The 14853-nt window shown below is 43.9% G+C and overlaps 1 protein-coding gene across 2 annotated transcripts in view; it reads left to right on the forward strand.

Annotated features, from left to right (window-relative positions):
• The first annotated feature begins 1350 nt into the window (after positions 1 to 1350).
• The window catches only part of PRICKLE2 (prickle planar cell polarity protein 2), a 338707-nt gene continuing 325204 nt past the window's right edge, over positions 1351 to 14853 (forward strand). The window contains exons 1-2 of one of the 2 annotated variants that reach the window (XM_077128780.1): positions 1351 to 1491; positions 2267 to 2352. In XM_077128780.1, coding sequence (XP_076984895.1) covers positions 1450 to 1491; positions 2267 to 2352 — 128 coding nt within the window. In that variant the 5' untranslated portion in view covers positions 1351 to 1449. Of the gene's footprint in view, positions 1492 to 1525; positions 1600 to 2266; positions 2353 to 14853 lie in introns of those variants that run through there. The other variant, XM_077128779.1, reaches the window with a different exon arrangement.

Genomic DNA, 14853 nt, shown 5'->3' on the forward strand with positions numbered 1-14853 from the left:
CAACATGAGAGGATGTGTGTATGTCTGACATTACAATAGGAGGTCAGGGACATTTTCCCAAGGGAGATGACATTTGAGCCAAAACCTCAATGTTGAGTATACCCACCTCCTGTACCCCTCAGACTTACTATATATTTTTTGAGCGCTAATATTTTTGTATTAATAAAATGTGATGTAAACTTTTTAAAAAAATGTTTTTATTGGTAAATATTCACACATATATTCCATACATGGTGTACAATGTCTCACAATATCATCACATAGTTTTGTATTCATCACCATGATCATTTTTTAGAACATTTGCATCACTCCAGAAAAAGAAAAAAAAAACTTATACATATCATACCCCTTACCCCTCCCTCTCATTGTCCACTAGTATTTCCATCTATCCAATTTATTTTACCCTTTCTCCCCCTATTATTTATTTATTCTTTATCCATATTTTTTTACTCATCTGTCCATACTCTGGATAAAAGGATTGACAGCTATTTTTTAATGAGCACTTACTATGTGCCAGGCCTTGTTATAGAGACTACACATGTACTAACCCATTAAAGTCTTTCCACAACACCATGAGCTAAGGTCTCTTTTTACATCCTTTTTTACTGATGAGAGGGAGGTACAAAGGCATTAACTAATTCCGTCAGGTTGCTCACTAGAAAGTGGTGGACCCAGAATGGGAACTTAGGAACCTGGCTTCAAACCCTGCACGCATTTCAACATTTTCTTAGTGAGCATCTACTATGTTCCAAGCACTGTGCAATTAGACGGGGATATAATTCACCCTCTTTCTCTTCTTCCTCATCATCCACCAACACCTATTGAATATTAACTAGCTACTCAGGCATGGTACAAATTTTTAAAATAGCCCATATTAGGGGGTGATAGGACAGTTCCATATCTTGGTCATGGTGTTGGTTACAGATCAGTACGCGTTTGGTAAAACTGCTCTACAAACAGTAAATTCTGCTGCATGTAAATTAAACTTTAATTTAAAAAAAAAAAAGGCAACTTCAACAGCAGGGGGACACGAAGTTGGTCCCTGTCCCTAACTTCAGGGGCAAGGGTGAGGGAAGAGCCTTCGGGGATGGGTCCAGGTGGGCGAAAGGAGTGAGAGCCAGTGAGCCGAGCAGCAGGGAAAAGGGGAAAAGCAGCCGTGGCCGGGCGCGCGGGGGAGGCCTTGGAAGAGCCGGTGGACCGCAGGGCGAGCCCGGGGAGGGCGGGGGGATGCCGGGAGAGAGGGAGGGACCTGCGGGCTGGCGAGGGAGAGGCAGAGGGAGGCCGAGAGAAGGGAGGAGGGAGAGGCGTGGACTCGGGGGCCGATCCGGGGCTGCGAGGTGGAGACAGCCAGCCCAGGGGACGTCGAGGGTGTCTGTCCAGGAGACCCGCCCTCCGGGCTGCGGTGCGGACGGACCGACGGACGGCGCTGCGTGCAGAAGGCGCCCGGCCATGTTCAACCGGAGCTCCCGGAAAAGACTCTCCAGCCGCTCGGTGAGTGTCCTCCACTCGAGCGGGGCCGGCCTCCGGGTACCCCCAGGCTGCCGCGAGCGCCCCTGCCCAGCCCCCCTCCGCCCCGCGGCCGCGCACCTGTGGCCCCAGGTAAGCCAGCCCCGCGGGCCGAGGTGCGTTTGGGGCGGGAGGCAGCGCTCGGCTGCGGAAGGGTTAAGTCACGACCCCAGTCCTCGCGGAGGGGGCGATTCTGAACCCCGCCGAGGGCGGGACCGGGAACCGTGGTGTTGAATGTCACAATCTGGGGGCGCCCCTCTCCTCCCCCCTTAAGGCAAATCGGAATCCCGGCACCAAAAGCTCCAGTGTCTAGCCTCGCGGAGCTCAACCGCCAGACTTGACTTTGGGACTGTCTGTTGGGGTGTCCGGTGCTACCCCATTACCCGAGCACCCGGCTTGTCCAGGGCGTGCGCGCTATGGTCGCTTCTTGGGCACTCTGGGGAAAAGAGAGGTCTTGCTTTTGTTTCTTAGACCCCTGTGACCAATGTGCCTGGGGGGAGACCAAGCCCCTGCCATGGCCATTTCTTGGTGGCTGGGTGCCCACATTGGAGGCAGCTCCCTTGGGTCCGCACCTCTCCTGTGCAGAAGTCCACCCCTGGGGAACCCCGCCTAATGGCCCCCACATGCAAGACTGCACAGTTAAGTCGAATCAAACGGGGTGGGAGTGGAAGGGGCAGGCTGCCTTGCCTGGGACACGAGTGGGGCTTGGGAGAGAGCCCCTGTGGTGGAGACATGCATATGTTGTCTTTTTGTTTTGAAGTTGACTGGACTGGGGAGGATAGAGCGAGGCCAGCCATGTAATGCCTGCGGTGACCAGTGCCCGGGGTTCGCCTTGCACAAATGGAGGTAGGATGCCTTAAATCCCTTCCCCAGGAGAAAACATACACACACGCGCTCACACGTATATTTTTCCCCTTTGAATCTTACTCGTAAGTCACATGGAAAGAATGCAAAGGCTGTTCCTTTAAGAGCGGGGCTCCATCTGCTACAAACATTGAAGGTGGAAGTGGTGGCTGGACACCAGGGAATGCCTGAGAGCTGGGCTCAGGCTCACTTCCCTGATGTGGGCTCTTCCCTCAGACCTGTGCTCTGTATGTTTGGGTCGCTCCACCCCAAAATATTCACCCTAGAAACGGCACTCTTTCCAAGTGCCACAGTGCAGCATGTGTAGGATCCCGGGACTAGCTGGTGGTTTCCAATTGTGTTTTTAATTCAGCCTTTGTAACTCTGGGTCCCAACCACAAATCCACCCCTGCCCGCCTGTGCTGTGTCAACCCTCTTCTGTGGCCAGATGTTTCTTATTAATGTGCCTTGAGTGTTGACTTCCAGGCAGCCCCAGCCTGGATTGAAATGATTGTGTTTGAAATGATTGGGAGACCAGGGATCTGGGTGCCTGTCCAGTACATCTGGCTGCTCAGGCTCTGGTTGGAAAAATTAGGGTGCAGGCTTGCAGGCCCCTAGTTTGGTGCTGTCAAGATAAGAGGTGAATCTTTCTTGGCGTCTTCATTTAAAGGGAAAACCAATGACAGGCGAAAATTCCCCAGCGTCATAAGGTTTTCTCTCTCCGATTAGTGTATCTTCCCCCTTTCCCTACCCCTCATTAGCCCCTTTGAAGAAGGCTGTTTCTGGATACTAGGGAGCAAAGTCTGCTTTGATTTTTTTTTCCCCCTCTGTGTGTGCTTCTCCAGTTTCTACCAACTGGTAATGTGTGCTGGGCATCCAGTTATAAGGAAACTCCCCACAGGCTCCCTTAGAAATTAGATGCTTTTGTTTCTGCTTCAGATGGGTCTGGCAGACTCTCTGCCTTTGTTTCAGGGCACTGAGCGCAACCTTTATGGCCCTGGAGCATTTAATAACTTCTGTGTCAGAGTCAAGGCAAGGCGACCTTATAAATATGTAATCGCCGGGCAGGCATCTATCAGTCGTGCCAATATTCAAGCCCAGATAGGTGTGTTCTGGGCTGGCCCCTTGTCTGTCCATGATGCAAAAGTGGGGGATACGTGAGAATATGTGCAAAGGCTTATTTTGCAAATCAAGTTCAATATGACCGCACTACTGATTCTTTCCTTCTTGATGGATCTTGTGCTCTAATGGAATGGGAAAGGCCGAGGGATGGACAAGAAAGAGAGTGAGTGGTTTCCAGTTTCCCTTTCCTTGTAGCCTCTGGATACACTCACTGGTGGTACCGTGGTGGTGCATGGCTGCCTCCTCTGCTCTCCAGCTGTGTGATTCCCACTTGGTTATCTACTCTCCCTCAGTTCTCAGTTTCCCCAGACGTTAAGTGGGAATAATAATGGTACTTATCTCAATGGGTTATTGTAGGCATTAAAGGAGATATTGATAATACATAGTTTGTCCAGTGCCAGTTTAATAGTAAATATTAGCTTCTTTTGTTAGTTATTTTTAGCTTCCTCTCAACAGATGCCCAGGAGAAAAGATAACTGGCCCATTTGGGGACTCTACGTGCCCAGCTTTATACCTTTGAAACCACAGCTTCTGGAGGAAGCACCTTAAACCTTTTTAACCCAGCCAGTCTTGGGGTGGGAAAACAAGTGTCTTATTTTCAGCCCCTCCTGGAGCCTGTCTTTTGGAAAGAGACCCTGTCATCAGGCTGAGAGGGACTTTTATGCCAAAGCAGTCTCCCCACTAGCAGCAGAAATGCTTCCCTTTGGCTCCATGAATAGGGTTTTTATGGTATTTCCACCCATTACTGCAAAGGAAGCAGCCCTTTGCTCTTGTCCCCTCCCTTTTCCCCATAGGCATACTTTCTGGTGACCTTGTAGAGAAGAGCCACAATCATTTCTGAGTTCTAGCACAGAGTTCTTGTCGACAGTTCACTGTTATTTGAAATCCACACTATGCTCACTTAACACTCCTGTAGCTAGAGAGACTGAGAGGCCCTGGGAGAGATAGTTTGCTCCTATAGGAAGAAGAGGCTGGCCTGACATTGAGGCCAAAAGGCCGTCTTTGGACTGACCCAATGAGAGTAGAATGTCCCTTAGGCCAAAGTACGAGGGCGCCCTAAATAACACCACTTGTTTGCCTGGCCCGGGCAGCATCACCCTAAACTAGCCTCTCCATCGCCACTCTCATCTCCCTTCTCTGCCTTGTCCACAGGGTTGGCATCTATTAAAAACAGGGTAGAATTGTGTTGGTGCCTCCCAGCATGAAAGCACTCAAGTTCTAGGAAGGAAGTGTGTTGTAAACAAATTTTGCTTCCTTCTGGTGTGGTGGAGCAATCTGGGGGGCTTTAAAGTCCAGACAGAGCTCGACTGGAGTCTTGCCTTGGCTTTGACAAGCTGTGTGACCTTGGGAAAATGACTTAGGCTCTCTGAGTTTCATTTTCCTAAGCTGTTAAGCTAGAATCCTTCCACGGAGCAGACAGTTGAGTGCCTGCTGTATGCCAGGAGCTCTGCTGTTATTGGGGAAACAGCAAAGAACAAAACAGGATTCCTGCCGTCACTCAACAAATAATTACATTTTAGATAAGGTGGTCAAGACAGGACCTTCTGGGGAGGTGACATCTGAACAGAGACCTCAGTGAAAGAAGGGAAGGAGGATCGTGTTGATTCAAACCAGGCTCCTTCGAGTGTAGTGCCAGAACCAACAGCAGCACTGGGTCTTGGGAGATCGTGAGGAATGCAGAATCTCAGGCCCTACCCCAAACCTACTAAATCAGAACCCGCGTTTTAACAAGATCCCTGTTTTGTATGCTTATTAAAGATGAAAACGCATGGGGTGCATGGTGTGGGGTTAATTACTCTCCCCACCTTGGGTATTGGAATCTTCCTCTGGATGAGAAAAAATTCCAAAGTTCTTGTGGAATTGTTACTTTTTATGGGGGTTTTCCTGGATGATGCCCTCCCTCCCCATTTTATCATCACTTATGTCATTAGGTGGCAAATGTGGAGATTTCTATAAAACCATAAGGGTGTGCGTGTCTTACCCGGGCCTCAGCAAGGAGCTCTCTCAGGCATCTGGTCTAGGGCAGCTGCGAGCAAGGGTGGCTCCTGGGGTGACTTAGCCCAGAGCATTGTCACCTCAAGGCAGCCTGAGTAACCCCCGCAGGGCCGTGAAGGGAATTTTCATTAAGAGAAAGATGAAGGCATCATCATGGACTGCAGTGTTTACTGTACAAAATCCATTATAACGAAGCGTTTACTGTACTCTCCTACGGGTCAGCTTTCCACGTGGGGTTTGCTTGCTTTCCACCCGTTTGAGCAGGAATGAAAGATAGCCATTTTCACAGGGAGGGTGAGCACACGGAGCGCCCAAGAACTGAGCAGTAATAGTATCAAAACAGCATCAGCTGTAACAGTGATCGGTGCTTGCCCTGTGAGGTGCTTGGCGTCTGTGCTCTAAATAGCTTTTTATTTATTCCTGATGAGGAAGCTGAGGCCCAGGATTGTTGAATACTTTGCCCAAGACCACATGGCTAGAGACATTCAAAGCTGGGATTTGGCTCCCGAACCCGAGCTCATATCCTTGTGATTCACTGCTTCTCCTTGCTTCATTTTTCTAAGGCAGAGGTCACAAACTGGAGGCCCCAGGGTCCAGTCCAGCCTGCAGGTGGGCTGTGGTGATCTGCACAGCATATTAAATAAGGGAACTTTTTCTAAGGTAAATATCCAGATCTCCAGCGTCTCTTGAAAACCAGACGATGAGTTCCTATCAGGCCTGCTTTCCTGCATGATAGTAGCCAGTATATAAGAATGGTCACCCTTTAGATGTGGTATGACCTTGTCTCCTGTTGGGTTCAAGGACTGCTTCAGACATTTAGGTTACCTGGCAGGTGTGCCAGAAGTGATTTGAACTTGCAAATCCTGAATGAGCATCTCTCTCTCTCTCAAAAACAAACAAACAAACAAAAACATTTTTAAAGCATTTTACCTTGTCAGGCAAATGTTTTACATCCTTTCTGTCACTCACAGGATCCTTAGAAATGGATGCAATTATTTATATCCATTTTAATAAATAAGGAGACATAGTCTCAGAGAGGTTAAGCAACTTGTCTAAGGTCACACAGCCAGCTAGTCAGTGATAGTCCAACTCCGACTTTAAAAATCTGTGTTCTAGGCCAGGATTTTTCAAACTTTACTTGCATATGAATTTCGGGGCCCTTGTTCAAGTGCATATTCGGATCCAACAGGTTTGGGTCAGGGCCCGAGACTCTGTATTTCTGGTAAACTCCCAGGTGGTGCTGATGATGTTGGTCCAGGGACCACACTTTGATTAGCAAGCACCTAGGCCGGGGATCAGCGCATTACAGCCTGCTGGCCAAATCCAGCCTACCACCTGTTTTTGTGTGGCTCATAAGATAAGTACAGCCTTTATATTTATAAATGGCTGGGGCGGGGGGAATGAAATGAAGAATAATATTTCATGATGTGAAAATTATATGAAATTTAAATTTCAATGTCCATAAATAAATCTTTACTGGAATATAGCCATACCCGTTCCTTTCCTTGTTGTCTGTGGTTGCTTTTATACTACAGTGGCAAAGTCAAGTCACTACAATGGAGACCGTGTGGCCCACAAAACCTAAAGTATTTACTTTCTGAATGTTAGAGAACAAGTTGGCCGACCCTGGGTGAATATGCAAGTAGCTTCTCTTCATTTTAGAAGAAAGGTGTCTGAGAATCTTTTGGAATCAGGGCTAAGAGGAAACATCCCCTCCAACCTGACGGAAATGGTGCTAAAATCAAAGGAAACTGAAGAATCAGGGAACCAAAGCTATTACTAAAGTGTGTGCGGAGATGAGGCTTGCGAGACCAGATCAATGAATTAGTGGATTCTAAGCCCCTTGTAATCCCTTTAACATTTCAGCTTTGCTGATAAATGTAGATTCAATTTGAGCATTAAAAAACGGGCTTTCAGAACAAGCCTCCTGGAGTCTCACTTTCATAAGCGGCTGACATGGAGAGCCCAGTGCAGTGGTAGCTTTGTGAGGTCATTATAATTATGCAGAGCTGGTGTGGCCTGGACAACGACTCCCTTCCCGGACGGGATGCTTTGGCCATGCTGCAGTTGCTTAAGAGGCAGCGTTCATAGGGCCAGCTAAGCCTGTGCCTTGAAAAGCATCCTAATTTAGTTGCCCTGGCAATTGTGTTGATTGATGACTGGGGCAGTTATTTAGGGTGATGCCGGACTGGTTTCCTTTAATGGATTGTAATTTGTCTAAGAGATGGTTCCCACTGATTATTTTGCTTGAGGAGGAAAAACTCTGCTTGGTCCACCGTGTGTCAAGAAAAGGGAAAACAAGGGGATTGGCGGGGGTGGGGTGGGGGTTGTAGCAGATGGGAGAGGGGCATGATTTGCCTCTGGAATTCTCAAGGCAGGGAATGGTACTTAGCTGCTAATAAGGTTGTTGGGTGGCTCACTTGGTCATTTGTATTTGCTAATACACCCCATAGAAACTGAAATACCTACCAAGGGTTCTTCTCTTGGAGAAATATGTCAATCCATCTCACTCTATCTCTATTGTTGTCTCTGATTTTGAAATAAGATGCGACCATTTAAAAGATTTAAAAATCACACACAGGCATGCATATATATATATATATATATAACATACAGTAGCCTAGAGGGAAAAACCCCTCTTATTCATACCTTCTAGAGCAGGACTCGACAAACTAAAGCAGGTGTTGCAAATCTGATCTACTCCCTGTTTCTGTATGGCCTACTAGCTAAGAATGGTTTTCACATTTTTAAATGGTTAAAAAAAAATCAAAAGAAGAATAACATTTTGGCATGTGAAAATTATATGAAATTTTCATATTTCAGAGGCCATAAATAAAATTTTATTGAAGCAGAGCCACACCCATTCATTTAATATCATCTGTGGTTGCTTTCATAACGGCAGAGTTGAGTAGTTAGGACAAACCCTATGGCCCACAAAACTGAAAATATTTACTGTCTGGCTCTTTATAGAAATAGTTTGCTGGTCCTTAAGCTAGAGAAGATATGCATTGGTTATTGCTTGGTGTTTAGATCCTCAGATTCATTCAAATTATTTATTAACATGATTTTACAGAAAACATATTCTCTGTATGCTCTTTTGTGGCTTGCTTTTTTAATACTGAGAAATACTTTCTTATTGCAATTTTTTTGTCATCACAATTGACTTTTTCTAATTTGTGAAAAATGGCATATATACAAAAAAGCAGTAAATCTTAAAACACATCACAATGATTAGTTGTAGAACAGATTTCAGAGTTTGATATGGGTTACAATTCCAAAATTGTACGTTTTTACTTCTAGCTGCTCTAAGATACTGGAGACCACAAGAAATATCAATAAAATGATTCAGCAATCCTACTCATTTGTTAAACTCTATATTCTCTGTATAGCTCCACCATCACCTTTGATCTTTCTCCCACTCTTTAGGGGTATTTGGGTTATTCCCATTCTAGCTTTTTCATGTTGGAAGGGGCTGTTGATAATACGGGGTAGGGAGAGGGAACTAGTTGATGTTCCGGAGAGGCTGGCCCCTCTGCAGAGAAATTCTTTTTGAACATCTTTCCATGTCCGTATATAAAGGGTGAATAGATCTATTAATTTATTAGCTTTTAGAATCCATTGAACGGACTATCACTGAGTCAAAATTTCTCTCTTGGTGGCCATTTGGGTTGATATCCATTATTCCTTACTATATGCTACAAAAATAACTTTTCGTGGACTACAATTTGCTGTGTATATTTACCCCATTTTTTGCTTCTGTGGTAGTACTGGGATTGCCAGGTCAGAGTATGTGGACATTTAAAATTTTCAGAGCTTTTGCCAAATTGGCTTCTAAAAAGATGTGCCAATTTCCACCCCCACCTCTTTTAAAAATCTGAATATATTTGTATTTCTTTAGTGTGAAACTTTTAAACATCTCATTTGTATAGCAACTGGTAATTAATCCTTATTTAACTTCCCTGAGTGAGTGACAATTTGTTCCTGATGAATTGTGAGAAAACACAAAGCATCGATGTCAGTCATCTTCTTTTCCAAAATAAATTTTATTTGTCTTTAATCATGACAGTGATAGCTACATTCTGTGGAAAGGCTGTCATTCATGCTAATACCTCTATAGTTTATAGTTGGTGGGGGGGACTAATAAATTTTCATTTTGTGGTCTCCTGAATCAAAAGCTTGAAGGTTATCCTTTAACTCTGCAATTAATGAGTACCCCAGAGGGATTTCCCTGTAGAGACAGGAAGCATTCCCTAAAGCAGAGATCAGAGGGATTCTACCTGCTTTGTCCTTTTGTGTATCAGAGAGTCATTGGGGACACACCGGTGATCTTGGGGGACAGTGTGTGTTTCCAGCCAGTGTCAAAAAAACTTCCATAAAGCTTATAAGGGACACTTTGGAAACATTATAGCTGAGGGGTTAAAGGGGAAGGCTTGGAGACAGACTGCTAGGAGTCTTGGTTCTGCCTCTTACTGGCTGAGTGGTCTTGGACAAGTGACTTAATCTTTCTGAGCCTTGGTTTCATCATCTGAAAAATGGGGATAATGTTACTTGTATGATGAAGTTGTTGTGAAGATGAAGTGGAATAATGCGTGTGCTGATCCTCCCTCTGTATATGGCACACAGTATTTGCTCAGCATATGTTTGTAGTTCCACTAGGCTTTAATGGAAACGAGTCTTCATAAGGAGTAAGAAGATCTGGGTTCAAGACCCTGGAAATTTCTTTTATGATATGTATTAAGGGCTTTCTAACAAGTAACAGTTTGCTTTCCCACCACGAGCCGTGGTCCTTCATTTGTTAAATAGGAGTGATGATCCTTGTCTTGTGGACTTTGCTGGGTAGTTGTGAATCTCAGAAGAGCTAGAGTGGGAGGTTTCCGTTCTGAAGGAGCGAGACTTCCTGACGCAGTAGCAGATGCCCGTCACACCTTCACTTGGGGATGTATGCTCTTTGCTTGAAATGGAGTTTGGAAGAATTGGACCCCACACTCTCACAGTCTCTGCTTAGTGAAATGTGCACATGATGTTTGTTAAAACACTTTGCAAGCTATAACAGGAAGACAGCTTTCAAACTGTGCCCCTGCAGCAGTATACAAAAGGGGGCCTTTTACCTTGTGTCTTGTGCAGCATGAAAATTCATGGTCGAGAGGAAAGTCACAAACCATCAAGGATCTTGGTGAACCATCAAGGAGATACTTAATCCATTTCATCTTAGCCTGCTTAATGAGTAGGAGTTTTTGTGGTTCCCAGTGTGTCATACTAAACATTTCCCTTTATGTGATCAAGTACTTCTTAAGCAGGAGCTCTTCTGAGAGCTCCTGAATGTTTGAATTCAACAATGTTTGAATTCAAGATCACACTCTGGAAACTCCTGAGATGAGATGTAGCCTGTACATATTTTGTTGCCATCAATTAATTAATTAATTAATTAATTTTTTAATCTAAAAAATTTAGATTTGGGATTTACTCTAAACAGATGAAATAATCTGGCAATTCTGGGTCTACTTTTCTTCCTTTTAGATGGAACATATATTTTTCATTTTTTCACAGTCCCCACCATTCCCTATTGCCTTGCACTTTGTCTGCCTCACTCATTTAACGTTACTGGCTCCGTAGACATCTGATTTTATGACTTCTCCTTTGAAAGAAGTGAGTGAGTGATGGTTCACAGCTGAAGGGAGGATAGGAATGGCAGATTGGAATAAAGTCACTACTTGGCAGGCACAGCTGCGATGAGCAAATCATCCAAGCATGGCTCTTCTTCTCTGGAAGATGCTGTTGGTATGGAGCTAACATTGGTGACCTGCTGTGTGTTTGACTTCTTTCACGCATCACCTCATCTAATCCTCATTGCGGTTTTCAGAGGCATGCATTTTATCTTCTACATTTTTAAGCATGAGGAAACTGAGGCCCGGAGAGCTGAGGAAACATGCCTGAGGTGGTACAGGTAATAAGCTTGGAGTCAGGGTTTGAAATCAGGTCTTTCAGGTTTGAGATTACACATTCTTTAGCTAAGCGAGAGCTCTGGCATTTTGACTCTCCTGGTCTAAATATAAAACTATCCCTTGGGTAAAAAAAGAGCCTTTTATTTCAGATGGCCTGGGGATGAGTTCTGACTAGTGTCTACGGTGAAAAAATGTCCGAATAACACTAAGCTAATTGGTTTATTTGGGAATGGAGTCTTAGAGGTGAAAATGTTATAAAATCAGGGGCTGTGATGTTGAGCTTATTGGGGTATCTGAAAGGTGCCACCTTTTGAGAAAGTGAAGTCAAATACAGTGTGATTTCCTGCTCTATAGGAGGCTACTTGCTGTTTTCTAATCAGTTCTGCATTGCATTATGAGGGGCCTCAGCTTGTTGGCATCTCTGGCATTAAACTGGGCAATCAGGGGAGCCTGTGAACTGAGAGTTGTTAGAAATGCCATTGACGTAATGTTTCCTAGAGGCAACCTCTACAACAGGGTCAGGCAAGGGAGCAGGTCTACCGCGCACTCCAGTAGCCAACTTCCAGTCCTTAGGTGTAAAAATAAGCGGTCTTTGGACCCATCCTTTTGAATATATGCTCCTTAACACTTAACTGATCTTCAGCGCCCCATGGAAAAATAGACGCAAGCACACTGGCGCGTTTGAAGGCATTTAATGAGAGTGTTATTTGATTTTATGTTTGGTAAACTACCAGGTGATGCAGAGACTGCCTTCACAATTCTTCGGAACTAGCCTCATTAGTTGTACCTCTCCTACCTGGAGAGGGTCCTGCAAGTATAAGGGCTGAGAAATTAGGCCTCCAGGGGACTTATTAAAATAATGCAGGTGTTTTCTTTCTTCAACCACAAGATGAAATTACTCTGATAATATAATTTCTCAAACTCTTCTGTTCTGCAATCAGGCACCCAAGAGTGATCTCCAGCATTTGCATCTTTGATGACTTGGCCTTTGGAACTCCTCCAGTGGCTGCTGGAGCTGTTAGGAAATCCTCACAGCAGCTCCTCATGCCCTCAGGAAGCCCAGCATTTGGAGAAGTCGGAAAACTGGGGAAGGTGTCGTCCTTCTTGGGCCTGACATATTTAAAACCAATGGAAAGGGCGCATAAATATGTTTAATTAATTTTGATGAAATTGTTGGATGACAGATATACAGTGTGGATAATTTGGAAAATTCGACAAAGTCAAATGATTTATTTCAAACATCCGGGTAACTCCATTACCCAAAAATGAATAGTACTCTTACCCTTAGGGGTGTGATTTCCTTTCAGTCTGGGTCCTTTACATAAAGTTACATAGTTTTGTTAAAAAGGCAAATGCAGTTTCATAGTGTGAAGCAGTATGTCCGACTTGGGTTTTCTAAATGAGCTCTGTGTAAAATTACAGTGGCACGGGAAGGCCAGAACTTGACTTTGGGCTACCTGTGTGGATAACACATTTTACGTGTCATTTTTAGGCACAGTTGAATGCCTGAAACAGAAAGTGATTATATAAGGGGAAATGGGTGTAAAGCTGCTACCAGTGGATGGAATTCCGTGATGGAATTTTCTGCCCATATCGATGAGTTGGGCTGTTTGACTTAGCTGACCTCCAGGTCACGCTCCATAATCCACGCATCTTCTTTTAGCTTTTGCTGGGCTTTGCCAGAGGCGTGTGTAGGAAATGAACTGGTGGGGTGTGGACAGTTATTTGTGGGATGAGCTTTTGGCCCTAGGCCTTTTAATTAATGTTTCAGTTGTGTAATTGATTCACTTTCAAAGGGAAAAAAATACACTTCCTTAGGAAAAGGAAATTCTTAGTAATCCTGTAATGGATCCCATCTCCACAAAATCCTCCCATCATACCCCCTAATTCTGTGTAAACACAACCAGAAAAAAATATCATGTTAATTTTACTTTCCCATTCCCTGATTTCTTTTAAATCTGGTGGGAAAGGATCTAGGTTTATCAGAATAAATTATTGGAAAAAAATTATAATTTTTATCATCATCATCTTATCTGCTGTTAGTAGTCAACATTTATAATGTCCAAGGGATATTCTAAGCACATTTTTGGTATCCTTTTTTATTTTATTGTGGTAAAATATATTTAGCATAAACTTTTCCATTTTAACCATTTTTAAGTGTACAATTCAGAGGCATTAATTGCATCCACAATGTTGTGCAACCACAATTTTCATACCCCCAAATAGAGACGTTGTATCCATTAAGCAATAACCTCCCATCATCCCTTTCTACCAGCTCCTAGTAATCTCTAATTACTTTCTGTCTCTATGATTTTTTTATTACAGATATTTAATATAAATGGAATCATACAATGTTTGTCCTTTTGGGTCTGGTTTATTTCATTCAACATAATGATTTCAGGGGTTGTCTATGTTGTCGTGTGTGTCAGAACTTCATTCCTTTTTACAGCCGAGTAATATTCCGTTGAACGTATAGACCACATTTTGTTGATGGATGGTGTGTTGTTTGTTGTCACCTTTTAGCTGCTGTGAATGCTGCTCTGAACATTGGTGTGCAGTTAGCTGTTTGAGTCCCTAATTTCAGTTTTTGGGGGATGTACCTTTGCCAGGTCATGTAGTAATCCTGTGTTTAACTTTCTGAGGAAAACAGCCAAATTGTTTTCCAAAGTGGCTGCATCATTTACACTCCTGCCAACAAGGTATGAGGGTTCCCATTTCTCCTCATCCTTGCTAGCACTCGCTATTTTGTGTTATTTTGATTACAGCCATCCTAACAGGTATGAAGACATAGCTCACTGTGGTTTCCGTTTGCATTTCCCTAATGACTGGGGATGTTGAGCATTCTTTTATGGAATTCTTAAACCCTTTTATGGGATAGTCACCGTTATTCATCTGGTTCAGATGAGAAAGTTGAGGTGCTGAAAGTTTAAGTTACTTCTCCATTGTCACATAGCTAGTTAATATTGAAACTACGTTTAGAGTTTAGGATTCTCTGATTGCAGAGTTTGGGTTCTTACCCCATCATGTTATATGCCTGGCACTACAGACATAGTGTCAACTCTAACCCAGTTTGTACACTGAAGAGTGTACCGGAATCACCAAGAGGTGATCTTGATGGTCTATAAAAATGACTTCGGATTAATGTACAAGGTTCTAGCCCTACTAGAAAGTTAAAATATGCTATAAAGCTACAGACATTAAAATATTACGGTATGGGAGCAGGGATGTTGAGATCCCTGAGACAAAATAGAACATCCCCCAAACCAGATCCAAGATGCCCTGGGAAGATGGTGTGTGATAAAGGTGGCATCTCACAACAATGGAGGAGAGATTTAATAAATGGTGTTGGGGCAATCAGATTTCATTTGGAATCAAAAAAGATGACTCCAGAACTTTCACACTGAAAACAAATTAAATTTTATTATGGATGACTGCTTTTACCATT

The sequence above is a fragment of the Tamandua tetradactyla genome, chromosome 15 (genome assembly GCF_023851605.1).
Source record: "Tamandua tetradactyla isolate mTamTet1 chromosome 15, mTamTet1.pri, whole genome shotgun sequence".
NCBI lineage: Eukaryota > Metazoa > Chordata > Mammalia > Pilosa > Myrmecophagidae > Tamandua > Tamandua tetradactyla.